The sequence below is a fragment of the Choristoneura fumiferana genome, chromosome 9, assembly GCF_025370935.1.
Source record: "Choristoneura fumiferana chromosome 9, NRCan_CFum_1, whole genome shotgun sequence".
NCBI lineage: Eukaryota > Metazoa > Arthropoda > Insecta > Lepidoptera > Tortricidae > Choristoneura > Choristoneura fumiferana.
Window position 1 is genome coordinate 14,166,293 of NC_133480.1, and position 15,126 is coordinate 14,181,418.

Genomic DNA, 15,126 nt, shown 5'->3' on the forward strand with positions numbered 1-15,126 from the left:
CATAGCGGTCAAACTAATAACACCCCTCTTTTTGCGTCGGGGGTTAAAAATACCTACATGTACATTTTATTAGCGGTATATTTATTACGTTTTTACTATAGAAGTTAACACAATTTTAAATAGTTGTTTTATTTAAAAACGTGTGCAAATGTTGGAGTAGGTATAGAATGTGTGGCAATGGAATAAAACATGTTTCAGTGGGTAATATTTTCGGTTTTCGGTCTTAGTGTATGTACCTACCTGTGTCTTACTGTTGTAAAGATAGGGGGAGGCTTTTGTTCAGCAGTGGACATCTTCCGGCTGATGATGGTGGAGATTAGGTATTTTGAAAATGAAACTACCGTTAGGTGAGACTCACTCATACTAAATGATATCGTACCGGATAACTCGTCTTAAATCGAGCGAAATCGTAGCCCTTCCTCTTAGGAGCAACGGGACTGCGGCTGCCGTGTTACAGCAACCAGTAATATAGGAAGCAATACACAGAAGTCATGGTGGAATATCGCGTGTGTGTACACCCTAATAAACTATAGAACTTGGTAACCTAGTATTTAAAACCAACCCCTACTTCACATTAAAGCGAACGACCGCAGCAAAATGGCCGATTCGAAGCCAAACGAAATTTTAGATTACACCCATTACATCATAATGCCTTTAAAAATAGTCGGTTGCTGGGATTGGTATCCGAATCCAGACAAAAAATATAAAATAATATTAAACAATATCTATTTGGCTTTAGTTTTATTCGTGCTTATCAATTTTCCGACGAAATTGATCGTTAATTTGTATACGGAATGGGTTAACGTGATGGGTAGTTTGGAAAAGTTGGCTGATGGGCTGCCACTGTTGGTTTCTGTAGCCGTCGTCATTTACTTCGCGTTGTACAAAAAGGAGTTGTATGAGTTAGTTGCGTTTATGAATGGGAACTTCAAGTTCCACTCGGCTAGAGGCTTGACCAATATGACGATGGAACAGAGCTACAAGTCCGCGAAGAACTTCGCGTATGTTTACACTGCGTGCACTCTATTCAGCGTGACTATGTACGTTGCGTTGCCTATGATCGTTCATCGTAAGTACCTACTGTTTTTTTCCATGGATAAGACAAGACCAAGCTAGTCACATTGATTTTTCGCCTCGGCAAACTCCATTGACATCTATGTACCTTACTGCACTAGACTGGCTGTTTGGAACAAAACGTATCATCAATATTACTTTGACACAATCCCTGTCACGGACGTCAACAAACTATAGTAAAGGTTCACAAAACCGCGCTGTGAACAAATTTCGTGCGCCGTTTTGATGTAAGAAACATGCAGTCTATACATAGATGTCGATGGTAAACTCCAACAACTAATAGCTCTTTGAGACTTTGATATTATTTAACTTCTACTATGTTGTGTATGTTGCAGTGTGGACCAAACAGCCTCTGCAAAACTGGATTTACGCAAACATCAATCAGACGCCGTACGTTATGATGGCTTTTCTGAACCAGGGTCTCGCACAGGCATTCGTTGGCCTAGCTGTTGGCCAACTAGGTTAGATTTCATGTTTTTTTTTTCATAGTAAGGGAAAGTAGGGGGGTGCAAATCTCTATGTATATACCTGTGTTTTCTGTACTGCTTAATGTGTTGGTGTGCAATAAAGAGTTATTGTATTGTATTGTATTGTAGGGGCTTACGCTAGCTGACGCGGCTGGCACGGAGCTGCTGGACCTCTTTTGAAAAATAGTACTTATGAGCTGGCCCTTTACTACGAAGTGCAAAAGTCGAACTTCGTATGTTGCCGTCCCGCTGACGCTGACATTTAATACGCGAGTGAAAGGGACGGTGCGATACGAACTTCGATTTTCGAGGTTTGTAGTAGCCCCTCAGAGCTAACGCGCGTCGCGTGCGGCGGATTTTGCCTGCACCCGCGCCCGTTCAGTCCACCCGCCGCGCCAGTTAGCGTAGTAATAGGTAACACCAACAGTCCGTCCGAAAAAAAAACTACAACTGTTCCAGGTGTATTCTTTGCTGCCAACGCCATTTTACTTTGCGGACAGCTAGACCTCCTCTGCTGCAGCGTTCGGAACGCACGATACAGCGGCTTGCTGCAAACCGGAGTGCAGTATGAAGTGCTGTTGCAGCAATGCGAAGGAATCGTGGACGACGAACGACACAACTATATCTACAGCGAGAGTGTGGTCAAGGATTCGGAGTATCATTATGACGAGAAAGTGGTGAGTTTTGGTGTCACACCGAGAAATAATAGAGCTGGGAAATACGCATCAAAATTTAAAATTTTACTCTACACGCATGCATTTGCGGATAGATGGCGCTTGGCAATATGAATAAGTTATCTGTATTTGATGATGATACAACAGTAAGGTTGCCATACTGAAACGTCTCTCTCATTTGCAGATGTCTCGTTTTGTCGGTCGCCGTAGCCAGTTCGGTAAGTTAACCAACAGATTGGTTCCGATATAATATGCCTAGCTTAATTGGTAGATTGTGGCATAGATCAGTGGTAGCGAAGGACCTAAATTTGGTGTGGGAAAGCTAGATTTTGCGAGGCCCTCCGAAAGACCTCCACTGCTGAACATGTCTCCTAAAAAACGCCACAGTGATATGCTGCATCTATGGGACTCCTACGACCGTCACCAGAGGCCTTATATATCTAACGCGCTCGGAATCACAATAGTTTTCACCATTTCTTTTTGTCACACGCTGTAGAATGAGGTTAGAAAGAGATGGTATTAGGAATGCGATCGCTGGCGTCAGTCAGCGCATTTGACAGTACGGGTACAGATCGTCAGTTCACCTTGGGATGGGTCTAACAACGCTGGGAGTTCTTATATTGTCTTTTATCTTAAATTTAAAAAATGGTCTACTCAGATATTTACAGTGCGGAGTTCGACGCAGCAACCGTAGAAGCGCTGCGCGATTGCGCAAGAGTTTGCCAAGTAGTGGCCGCTTATAAGGACAAGTTCGAAGACTTCGTGTCACCTCTACTTGTGTTGCGAGTGGTGCAGGTCACGCTGTATCTCTGTACTCTTCTATATGCCGCGAGCGTGGTAAGTGGGATAGAGAAGCTACGTATAAGATCCTTGAAGAGGGCTCGTTTTATATTAATACTGCACTTATCTTGCAGAAATTTGACATGATAACAGTGGAGTATCTAGCTGCTGTCGCGCTAGACATCTTTGTGTACTGCTACTTCGGAAATCAAATTATTCTCCAGGTAATAGAACTAACATCGTATCTGTACGTAACGTATAATGGATCTAGGGATCTGTTTACTTTGCTAAAACCTACCAGTAGTGCGGTTAGGCTACACCCAATCAACAATCCTGGATCCACCGCATGTCTATTGCATACTACCTTCACAAAAGTGGTCAAGCATACATCGTGTCACATGTAAAGAGTTAACATACATACATACATTTCCGTACATTGGTCGATGTTTAGCGGAGTGTTCATCTTGAATCAAACGTCGCTCGATTTTCATGAAAATTTGCACTTTAATGTTGAATATTTCGCAAACACATCACTGAATCGAAAATTTGTCTTAGCAAACCCCTAATGGTATTAAAAGATCTATCAATATATTTTTAACGATACCTCACACTATAGGGTACCCTAATAATTTTTTTTTAAATTTTTAATTGTACCATTTTGTCGGCATAGTTTACATATGTATCTGTGCAAAATTACAGCTTTCTAGCAATGATAGTCCCTGAGCAAAGCCGCGGACGGACAGACAGACAGACAGACATGGCGAAACTATAAGGGTTCCGTTTTTGCCATTTTGGCTCCGGAACCCTAAAAAAGAAAATGGCTGCTCACAAGTTTTTTTTCTCTTTTTCTTTTATGCTCCTCTTTTCAAAGCTTAGGCTGAGGTCCAGGGCCCTGGTGCACTGCACCACCTGGCCAGTGGCAACTAGCACATCAATACCTTACTATTTGACTCACCAATTCTCCCAGGCAAGCCGCGTGTCCACAGCTGCGTACCAGAGCGCGTGGCCGGCGATGGGCGTGCGGCCGCGCCGACTCTTGCTGAACATATTGCTGGCAAACAAGCGGCCCGTGGCCGTACGCGCCGGCCGCTTTCTGCCTATGGACCTACACACTTTTGTCATCGTAAGTACATTTCTCTACAGACTTTCCTACAACTACAACTTTCTCTACGAATATTCCTGAACCTTTCTCGTACATATTTTTTGATTCGCAAGAAAGTTTGCAGGTGGTAGGACCTTGTGCAAGGTCCGCCCGGATTGCTACCACCATCTTGCTCGCTAATCCTGCAGTGAAGCATCACCTGGAGAGTAAGACAACCGGTGAAATTACTGGCACTTGAGGTATCCCATCTTAGGCCTCTAGGTTGGCAATGCATCTGCAATCCCCCTGGTGTTGCAGGTGTCTATGGGCGGTGGTGATCTCTTACTATCAGGAGACCCACTTGCTCGTTTGCCATCCAGCCGAATAAAAAAAAAAGTTGAAATTCGACTGCTACTACTACATGCTTCCTAGCGGTGACATATTGATGATGGATCTCGTAAGTACGTGTAGTATTTTTTTTTAAATTAGCGTACAATTTTATTTCATACATTATTTTGATGCGAGAATTCCGTCAGTCACCACTAGAAAGTATGACACAGTTAATTCAAGACAATTACGAGTCTAGAATTTGCAAATTCGGACATTTGGCGTTTAAAAAAAGAAATATAACATCTTCACCGCCACGAAACAAACGAAGTGACGTGCTCTGTACGCCACAGAAAAACTAGCGACAAATCAACTTTATTTTTAATTCTATTGCATATGGATTCATTTCGAATGGAATTTTGGTCATGTATGTAGATGACCGTGGCGTGTGAGGCATTCCATTGGCTGTCACCATTATTGGCGCGTATCTAGACGTAATTTTTTAGGGGGGGCTTGGCCTGGATTTTCGTGTGAAGATATCAGTATTATAGAATGTTGAATCGGTAGCCCAATATCCTGGGGTGGGCACTAGACCATACTGGGGTGGGCACGGCCCACCCGGCCCCCCTCTATATACGCCTATGTCACTACTGGATGACTCTGGCGGTGAAGAAGTTAAGAGCGGGGATTTTTCTGTTAGAGTTTGGCCAATATGAAAAATTCGAGTTTGTTTATTATTTTTTAAAATTTCAGATAATCAAGACCTCATTCTCCTACTACACACTATTGGACAAGATAAACAATTAACTCGACATCAAACAACGCACCAGAAAGCAAATAAAACAATAAATTCGGAAAGTGTTTTTATTTACGAAATTAATATACAATTCTTGTTCATACACGAATCGTGGATAATCAATTCAGTAGCGAATAAAGAAAAAACATTCAGTTGCTTATAGCGCGTCTTATACAACCCTTACATGACTGTTCGGTGGATTCGGGGCCACAATTAAGACTAAATCATCCATAAGTAGATTGGAATGACAGTAGATAAATTTGGCGATAAAAAGCTTATATGACTTCTTGTATCGCTAGCGTAATATGGCCATTTCTATAATCTCAACCATATTTATAAGCTTTACGGCATATTTCAGGATGATGCTATGCAAGCTAGCCCCGATTGTTTGAAAAATATTTGCACCATTTACACTACTAAAGGGCAAATAAGCTAAATAATGCAAATATATAAATTAAGTTGGAATATTTAAAAACGGCATTTTATATCACCCTACAAACTGACATACGTATGTTTTTCAAGAATACTATGACGTCAAGTTCAGTTAAGACTGTTGGATAATCCTACTGAATATTATGACTCTTATTGGGAAAACACATGTATGTTAGGTTAGAGGTTTAAAAAGCACTGAAGTTGTATAAGGTTGTACTCGCAGCCAAAAGCTTACTACATCAGTTGCTACGTCCGACCACTAACGGGGGACGGTATAATAATTAATTACTTTTGTTCTGCCTTCAACAAACTATTCGTCGTTTACATTATTTATGCTTACTACTTATTATACTTTATATCCATTATTTCCAATATTATCATTATTCTGTCATCGATTTTAATTTAATGGCTGATCTCTGTTACCATCGGATACGAGTTATATGTCCACAGGGGTACGACGAGGTTTCAAACTCCGTCACAAGCTATAATAAATCCGATTCGTATAAGAGATCAATGAGCCGAGTTGCTGTTATAACATTGACACCGCGTCGTGTGAATTGGCGAGTGCCGCAGTTGCGATACTGCCATGGGGTGGGACGATGTGGCAATTTATTAGCATGTGTGACGCAGCACATACAATACTAGTTACAGTTGCCAAGTACCTCAGTGTCAATGTTGAAACGGCAAGCTTAACTTAGATTAACCTGTTGGATATTGAATACAACACAAGCACACAAACTGCAGTCACGCATACGTACAGACAATTACATTTTTCATTTTGTAGCATTCACGAGGCGTTCTTCCACATTTTTAAAACATGCCGCCGGGGTTACCCCGAGCCGGTACTAAGGTAAACTGCTTTAAATAAAGAGTTATCACTACATGCAACACTGGCAGCTTTAGCTATTGTTTTTGATTAAACCACTCTACTGTAAAATAAATCATCACAGGCCTCAGCCGCTTTACAAATCGTCAAAGAGATAGTATTATAAATATGGAAAGGATGGCAACATCGACGATTTGATGCTATTCCGCCTGCTCATGTCTATGCTGAACACAATTTTCTAGCAATCGTTGATCATGCAAGCAGTTCTGAATGTAACGACGACCCGTCAGACAATATTTAACAGTCCAAGAACAGAGAGCGGAGCGTATAACCGTAAAATAAGACTTGATTGCTAAAATTTCATTGTTAAAAACAATAAAAAAAATGTGATAATGGTAAGTCCATAATAAAAATACAATCAGACGATTAGTGCACTCTATTGGTGGCCAACGGCATCGCCGGTACAGATTACGATTAAGGAAGTGGCCTCGTCTAGAACGGTCAACTCAACTACGCGATACCGGGAGAGACAGTCAATGCTAGAAAAGACTTAGGCCCGGAGGCTAGGCCTATAGCTTAATACTATCGGATGGAATTATCCGAGGTTGTTACAACTAGGAGGCTCTAAGTGACCCGCTGAGGGTGTTTGGCACGTCCTGGGATGCCAATAGAGTACACCGGGGGCGTGGGGTCCATGCAAGCGGCAAAGGCGCCTGCCCGTTAACTGCGAGGGAACGGGAAATAAACGGTCAAAACATGATTTTGTCGGACACTATCATATTTCGCCGTACACGGCAAACTGTGGCCGTCCGCGAGGAAACCGCGTATTTTACGCTATGTTTATTTAGTATTTTTAATGCAATTTAGAAGCGGTTCTATATTCCCCATTGGGCTTTGACGACCGTACCGTGCATATAGACCGACTTAACACATTGGCCAATGTGGTGGAGCTCCGAAGGGTTTCAACCCGTTTCCCTTGTGTTATGACAATCTCAAGGATAATGCCCACGAACTTAAACCAATTGCAATTTCTACAAGCACACACTACATGTAGTGGTTGTCATTAGAATATTTAGTTGATGGGTGGCATATTATTAGTACATATTCGTAACACTCGGAAAACGGTGGTGGAGACTCTTCAGAGCCTATCTTCGTCTACTGAAGGGCGCGGTCATTCGTTAGAGTGAGCACCATGTATTTTGTATTTAATCTCACTTTCACGAATAACTGCGCTGCTAAATCGACGAAGATTGGCCATCGTGTTGAACCGGCCTGTGGCGAAATTTAACAGCGTCCTCACGGTTATGCACTCTTTTGCATGAGGTTCTAGTAATGTGTTCTACTTGATGTTGGAATCGACTTGCGTCAGTTTCCCAACAGTGTTAGGTGGAAGCTTGTACAGTCAAAAATTTGTAGTGATCTGTGTTGAGGTAATTCAGGCTGTGTTTCCACCAGAGATGTGCGAGGGATGTGTTTTTCATGAACCAATATAAACTCTTCATTTACTTATCCTCGCTCCATTCAGCTATTTCCACCAGAGCGGTGCTGTGCAAGGATAGGTGTTTCTATTGCTTCATGAAAAACAAATTCCTTGCACATATCTGGTGGAAAGCAGCCTAAACATTTTTTTTAATGCCATGCCAATGACAAAAAGTTCTTAGTGAGAAAATGTTTCACTGATCACGAATATTTGCCTGAACATAGACTTTTCATCAGATATATCGGAGCAGCGATGGCCTTCTTAAACAAACATCTAACTAAAGACTGACGTGACTGTTGACTCATGATACAATTAATGTTGTGAGAGCTACATGTTCACTGTTTTAATACATCTGATGAAGTCTTAAAGGCCACCAATATAAATTCACGCAAGTAAAACTATATAAATTGACAACTAGGTAAAGTTACATATGTTTTTAGGATTTAGTGGCGCATTAATATCGGTGACCTTGACTTTTGATTGTGCTATAGGGCCTCTCCAGGAGGTTCAGGTGGAACTAAAATGGGGTTTCAAGTGTATCATTTGAAACTGATGATATTATTTTGAAAGTGCGATTCTAAAAAACTGCTGTTAACTTTACTAATACATGAGAAACCAAGAAACTCACTGCAGTCACGACCAAACAAGGCTAATAAAAACCTCGCTTTTAATACAATAAGATTAACAAGAGAACAGTGTATTTGGCCGCTGTGACGTGTCTCCTGTCCTTTCCTTAATTTTGTCAACGCATTAGTAAAAAAAAAAAACCATCAGAAGCGAAACTCCGTTCTTACGTTCGTTTTTAAAATCTGATTCCTTTGTTAGTGAACGACAGTTCGTCGTGTTTTCCTTTACAATGGTGTTGGGCCCTACAAAATCTATCCTCTAGTGGCTAAACATTTTATATCAGGCCATTCACATTTACCCGACACCGACATTTTTAAATAAAATTACGGCATTTGACATAAAATTGACCCTACATCAAATCCGAAATGGGAACAGGGTCTGACTGATTAGCCACTAAGGGCCATCTCTTTTACATCATAGCAATTTGGAGCGTTTCTAGACCTGCTCGCCCACTTGTCGCAGCTATTGCTAAAGAACTCACAAGAGGGGATATTTAGAATTGCAAAATTATATTTTTAGTTACTTTAAAACAGCAGGCTAAGAAGTGACGTCGCAACTAGCTATTGCCATATAAAATCTACAGGAGAACCGTGCTTTGACAGCTCATTAAAAGTACGTCAGTTGATTGGTGGTGTCATCCTTCCCCATTATTTTGTCGTGTCACAAACCGCCAAATGCCGTAATTTATGTCCCCTACTTAGCTTCCTCGGGTTCAACAACCAAGTTTCGCTTCTGCTAGTCCGTTCTCACGCGAGCTATTCGTCTGGTGAGGCGTGTATAGTGTGTGCGTGTGTGTACTCACTTCTTCTTGTTTTTGGGCTGCGCGCGCGGCGGCGTGTTGGGGCGGCCCATGTTGAGACCCGAATACAGCTTGCGCTTATCGGCCGGCTTCAGGATTTGGAACGAGCACATTAGAGTCTCGTCCACGGACATTAGGGCGCCTGGAATGTAAAAGGTGATTGGTGAGGTTGGGTTACAACACAGACTGCGGTAAAATACTGTTAGTCATTCGAACTATATCGCTGGGACATGTGTTCAAAGAAATCAAGAAACGAAATCGCATTTATAACGTTTGTAGGATTGTTGATATAAGCGTCCCTTCACAATAATTGCAATTTTTTGGCCTACAGTAGTAAGTTGTAGAATGAACTTCCCTAAACGGTGTTTCCGAATTGATTCAGAAGTCTAGCCGTCTATTATGCTAAGTGAGGCTCAATTTAATTCGACGTTTAATTTAATTGTTTTCTTTTTTTTCTGTGCATCTAATTTTTGTAAATCTCTCTCTCTCTCTCTCTCCCCGGCTTAACAGTGGAAAGATTAAGATTCATCAGGTAACCCGCATGCTTGTTTGTTTACTATATTATTTAAAAAACTGCACTGACCGGCGTTGTCGAACTCGCCGCAGTAGTTAGGCGCAGAGAACAGCGTGACCAGTTGGCGCTTGGCGAAGAACTCGTAGCCGTCCTCTACCACTTGATGCGCGCGGCAGATCAGGTCGAACTCGTGCTTCGACAGGAACTTGCCCACCACCTGCACGCAACAAAACGGTCACACTGACAGTCACATCGAAACATTAAGAAAAATTTGCAAATATCTCATTCACAGAATTAATATCACGAGGCATAGAAATGTCACGCAAGCTAAACGCGACCGCGCATAACGGTTAAAAATTATCTGCTCAATAACTTTCTGTAAAAAATTTAAATTTTAATATAAGCTCTTTTTGCTCATTGTACTTGCATTGTCATCCAAGGACTGGAAGTGGATCAAAATGAACTTATAAGACTTGACCCAACAACAACTAACAGGAGGACAATGGATTCTTTGATAGATAGTTTTTTTAATAGTAGTTGTACTGACTTCCGTTCCGAAGGTAAAGCTGACGCCGCGGTCGTTCTCGCCCCAGCCAGTGGTGTCCTTGTCCGGGTCGGACCAGAGCAGGTCGCAGAGCAGCCCCTGGTCGGGCACGTCGGTCGGCCGCATGATCCGCCGGATCTGCTCCATGGCCTGGAGGTCCGGGGACAGGCCGCCGTGGCAGCAGAATATTTTCTCGTCAACTGGAATAGAAGGATGACGGATGAATAAGGCTTCACTGTCAAGTTTTCGGTTGTATTAAAGATAGGTGGTTGATATTGTCTAGGCACATTATGCCAAAAATACGCGACCGAGTTTCGGTGTGATTATCTCTTTTAATTACTACCTTACGTCAATTTAAGCGTATAACCTAAGTTCTATCGGGTGTGAACCAAAGCTCCGCGGTTGACCACGTGTGCTTAGATGAAAAAAAGATAGGTTAGAGGAAACAGGAGAGCAAGCACGGACAATCATCAACAACATTCTTCGTCCAACATCAATGAGATGGTAATCCTTTTGTGAAGAAAGATCATAAACGACTGCAGAGCCTTTTATCTAAGCCCTTTTACGGTCTTCCGATAAATCATAAATAACTAATCAAGAAATACGGAGTCGGCTGTATAATAACCCGTGAAGCAGCTCACGCTACACATGTCGAGGAGATCAACCCACGCCAGCCCAGTTCAGAATTATTTTGTGTTTCCTCGACTTCCAAAAATATATACTTAGCCATATTTTACTGGGACAAATGTCGGGCTTTTATCCGCCGAACTAAATATAATGTAAGAATATAACATAAGCTGAACTTACTGCGTCGTAAATATTAATTGAGAACCATAAATAGCGCTGTCGCGTACTTAGGCATTTGCACCATAGACAGTTGCTTTTCTACTTCAGCCAACTCGCCCTTTATAAATGGCAATTGTGTTCGTACAGAATTATAGATCGTCATTGGATATTAGGTTGTACAAATAGGAAATTGTAACATTTGTAACCGGTTTGAGAGGTAGGCGTGTTTATTGATAGTTAACGCTACAAACGGTGTATTAATATAATCAATAAATCAAATCAGGCTTAAAATCCAAATCTGTTGTTTAGATTGCAATCCTTATCGTCAAATCATTCAAGTAATAGCGATAGATTCTAGACTGTATCCGAAGGCAATGAAATACAAGAAATGCCGCTGGGGTTACATTTGGTTGGAAGTTTTTTTTTTCGTTAAAGTTCATGGTCTTTTCCCAAATGATGGGACTAGCAGCAGAAACGCCAGGCGTCAAAAACATAGCGAAATAAAGTGACCAGTCTAATTTTCAAGCCCGTATGTTTTGTCTTCTCTATCACATTTTCCCCTCACAACAAATGGAGTCAACATTTTTCCTTTCCTTTGTTGAACGTTGTCAGTCCACTAACGAGTTTAAGTTCTCGGCAGTCGGCTCAGTATAATCCTTTAAGCTTTGTATTTACATTACATGCCGGGATTAAATGTAATGTAAGCTTATCTCCTTGAAGCGTACACGGTTTTAATATTAAGGCAAAGAGACATGCCCTATTTGCCCTTAGGATAACGTGAAAAGCACGGGTCAACGAACGAGGTTATACCTAGCTCAATTTTGAGTTGATAAATATAGTGGAGAATTTGGATTTTGGAACATGTAAATTAGCTATCTATCTAAGCTGTTTAGCTTGGAGTTTGTTTGTAAACAAGATAGTACAAATATAGATATTAGCATATTTTGGACATACCTAATCGTACGAAGAGAACACCCACGTATTATTGAATAAAACTATGTTACTCATACGCAATTACGTATAACAATGAAAGAGAAATATGACCAGGTGGTTTATATGACCTTTATTTAACCTAGCGTCTCTGGAATGTGGATTCCGATAAATATCGATTACTTCTACCACTCTCTATTATGATTATTTATGATAAAGAATTATTTAATGTATTGATTACATTCAAGATGTTCACTATCCGCCACCGAGTTGGACTGTTCTTTCTTACAAGCAATGATTAGGTGAACGTAAAGGGCTGTTAGTCGGGTTCGCACTGCGACATACACGCACATTTGATCAGTGCATATATATCATTGTGGTCATGCAGTAGTAATAGTGTGTGTGTATATACAGTGGTAGCCTAGAAGTTTGGCATATGACCTCTCAAGGAGAATCAGGGTTAGTGTCCGGGCTGTTACACACCACAAGTATTGTTATATTATATTTTTACCATAAGCTTTTCGGTAATTATATTTGAGGTGTGCGAAGTCCTCCGCGTTGGGCTCGCATGGGAGCTCCAAGCCCATACGGAGACTTGTGCCCAACCGTGGGACGTAATTAATAGGTCAATAGGTCGGAGATGATGACGAATATACTGTGCCCTGCCCATTGCCATCTTGTCTGCATCATTATTCGGCACGATCGACAGCTAAATCAATTAGCGCTGGTAAAATTCCACTGCGAAACAAGATGAATCACAAACGGACCGGCGCCTCGAGAGATAACCTCAGGTAATCTGGAGCCGCCAGACAGCCATGTCAAAGTGTCACTTGATAGCGTCCATTACGCTAATGAATTGTTTAGAGATGGCAGAAAGTATTAATTTTGTTGAATTTAAAAGCTTCAAGCTGATTGAATTTGTTGAGAGAAGTTAAGGAATGACACGAGGTGAGTAGCTTTCTCTATTTCTTCGAAAGGCTTATGTCCGCTCCGACTGGGACTGCAGGGAACTACCCAATCACATACCTAACGAGGAAGAGGACCAAAGGTTAAAGGTGCTACAACATAGTGTTAGACGCAGAAAACCTTGATACAAATAACATAAGTCTAGAAACACGGTTGGCGACAAGCGACAATCAACTTTGAAAATTTATCAACATATTAAAAAAAACACTAAGTATAACTAGGTAGGTACTACAATACAACTGCAAAGCAAACATCGATGCTATCCTAGCGAGAGAAAACCAGTTTAAGAGCGCCAATCACGTCCACCGGTGAAGAAAGTATGAAGTTCGCAGTAACTCAGGCAATCATCTATAACTCGATTATAAGAAGCCAGGAGCATGTTTACTGAAGGGAAATTGACTAGGATTGTTTGTTCGCTGTCTTCCATCAGCTTGTTTTGTGTTTCAGGGAAGTTGGAGAATTAAGTTTTGCCGTCGTTATGTAAGCAAATGATACATCGATGATGTTACTAAGCAAATTCCTCCGGTTCTTTTGCGATGATTTACTTGTTAATTTTGGATAATTGAATGTGTTCAATGTTTTAGACAAGTTATTACGATAGATACTTCTTGAGCGGAAAAACTGTTAAATGATGAATGAAATGACCTTGGTATGGTTCTAAGACTAAACTAAAAGTTTAATAACAAATATATGGTTGACTGACATGACATCTCACTTGTCTTGATCATATATTGGCTTTTTTGATGAAGATTCTTTTTTTGAGTATTTTTGTAACACGTAAACGTTGCGATTTATAAATGCCTAGTCTGTAGCAAAGAGATTCCGTGAAATCAGATCGGATCTGACCTGATTATTATTTCATGATATCGTTCCATTTTATTCTTACCACAGACATAAAATAAGAATCACAGCACTAGTGGGACCACTTCGTCAAACGTGACATGCGCAAGCCACTAAAACACACCCTGAAATCTTCAAACCGCCAACTTTCAAGAATTAATCAGAGTCGTAACTTAGCTGTTCGCTATGAGAATTACAAGAAATACTGCGAAGCCCTCAGTGTGGTGTGGAGTCAAAAAAAAAAGTGATAAATAATATTTTTGTAGAATTTTATGATTCATTAACGAAACCTTTGAATTGATACCGGATTTGCAGTGTTTTTTGACATTAACACAGGGTTGTGTTCGTGGCTGGCTGCTTGAGACGAAAACGGATGAAACGTGGAAAAGATTGAGCGCCGAAATTTATGATCGCTCCAGAAATAACAGATGTTTATTATGACGTGATATCTGTATTGGACGTGAGCCAATTGTTTGCGATGATCTAAACTATTACCGCATGGTTAGTCAACTTAACTGCCATCAGCGTAACACGAGAGGCAATAGATTTACGGAAGTCAATTGTTTCTCACAACACAAAATACCGTACAAGTACACCATAAAAAAAAGCGATCGATCGAATGATTAGTCTATGTATCGGGAATACAGTGAAAACAAGACACGAGTACAGGTACTCCTTCTTCTTCTTCGTCTCCCTTTGCTAGGACACGAGAATCTCAACAAGCTCAACTAAGTAAAACCGACTCCAAAAAAATAAAAAAATAACGAAAAATGGAACCGACTATAAAACCGTTGAAAATATTTTTCTAGGTACCTACTAGTTCGAAGTCGGTGCCTCAGCACGAGCCAGCAGGAATGGAACAATAGTCGTCTACCTCACCTACATACCTACTATGGGTTTCAATCCAATCTGCTAGGTACCCAGAAAAATATTTTCAACGGTTTTGTAGTCGGTTCCATTTTTCGTTATTTTTTTATTTTTTTGGAGTCGGTTTTACTTTTTTGTTAATTTTTTTGTTTATTTCTCACTTTTAAATGATTCGTAGCCAAAGTACATCTCACAACGATTCCATTAAGCCCAAACACGGCTAAGGTACGTTGTTTTCGTGACAAAATTTATTTCCTTTTTTCTTTTTCTTTTATTTGTAAAAAATGTCACGAATAAATGTTTTTCTTTCTTTCTT

The 15,126-nt window shown here is 40.8% G+C and overlaps 2 protein-coding genes and 1 pseudogene across 4 annotated transcripts; 1 reads left to right on the forward strand and 2 right to left on the reverse strand.

The window, feature by feature from the left end:
- Nucleotides 1–583: 583 nt before the first annotated feature.
- LOC141431366 (odorant receptor 83a-like) lies at nucleotides 584–5,459 on the forward strand. Of its 3 annotated transcripts, none has more exons than XM_074092533.1 (8): nucleotides 584–1,069; nucleotides 1,410–1,535; nucleotides 2,001–2,218; nucleotides 2,400–2,433; nucleotides 2,874–3,052; nucleotides 3,130–3,219; nucleotides 3,963–4,118; nucleotides 5,157–5,459. In XM_074092533.1, the coding sequence occupies exons 1-8, from the start codon at nucleotides 598–600 to the stop codon at nucleotides 5,208–5,210; spliced, it is 1,329 nt and encodes a 442-aa protein (XP_073948634.1). In that variant the 5' UTR covers nucleotides 584–597; the 3' UTR covers nucleotides 5,211–5,459. The 3 variants fall into 3 exon arrangements, with proteins under 3 accessions (XP_073948634.1, XP_073948635.1, XP_073948636.1); XM_074092534.1 differs by having other exon boundaries at nucleotides 2,046–2,218; XM_074092535.1 differs by lacking the exon at nucleotides 584–1,069 and adding an exon at nucleotides 1,189–1,336.
- LOC141431368 (serine/threonine-protein phosphatase alpha-2 isoform) lies at nucleotides 5,254–10,621 on the reverse strand (the record flags this gene model as incomplete). Its single annotated transcript, XM_074092539.1, is given in 4 exon segments — nucleotides 5,254–7,181; nucleotides 9,367–9,505; nucleotides 9,947–10,094; nucleotides 10,425–10,621. Coding segments are annotated over 4 exon segments (488 nt in total), but the record flags the coding sequence as incomplete, so codon positions are not given.
- A 1,835-nt stretch (nucleotides 10,622–12,456) lies between these two features.
- LOC141431517 (fatty acid synthase-like) overlaps nucleotides 12,457–15,126 on the reverse strand; it is a 14,529-nt pseudogene continuing 11,859 nt past the window's right edge.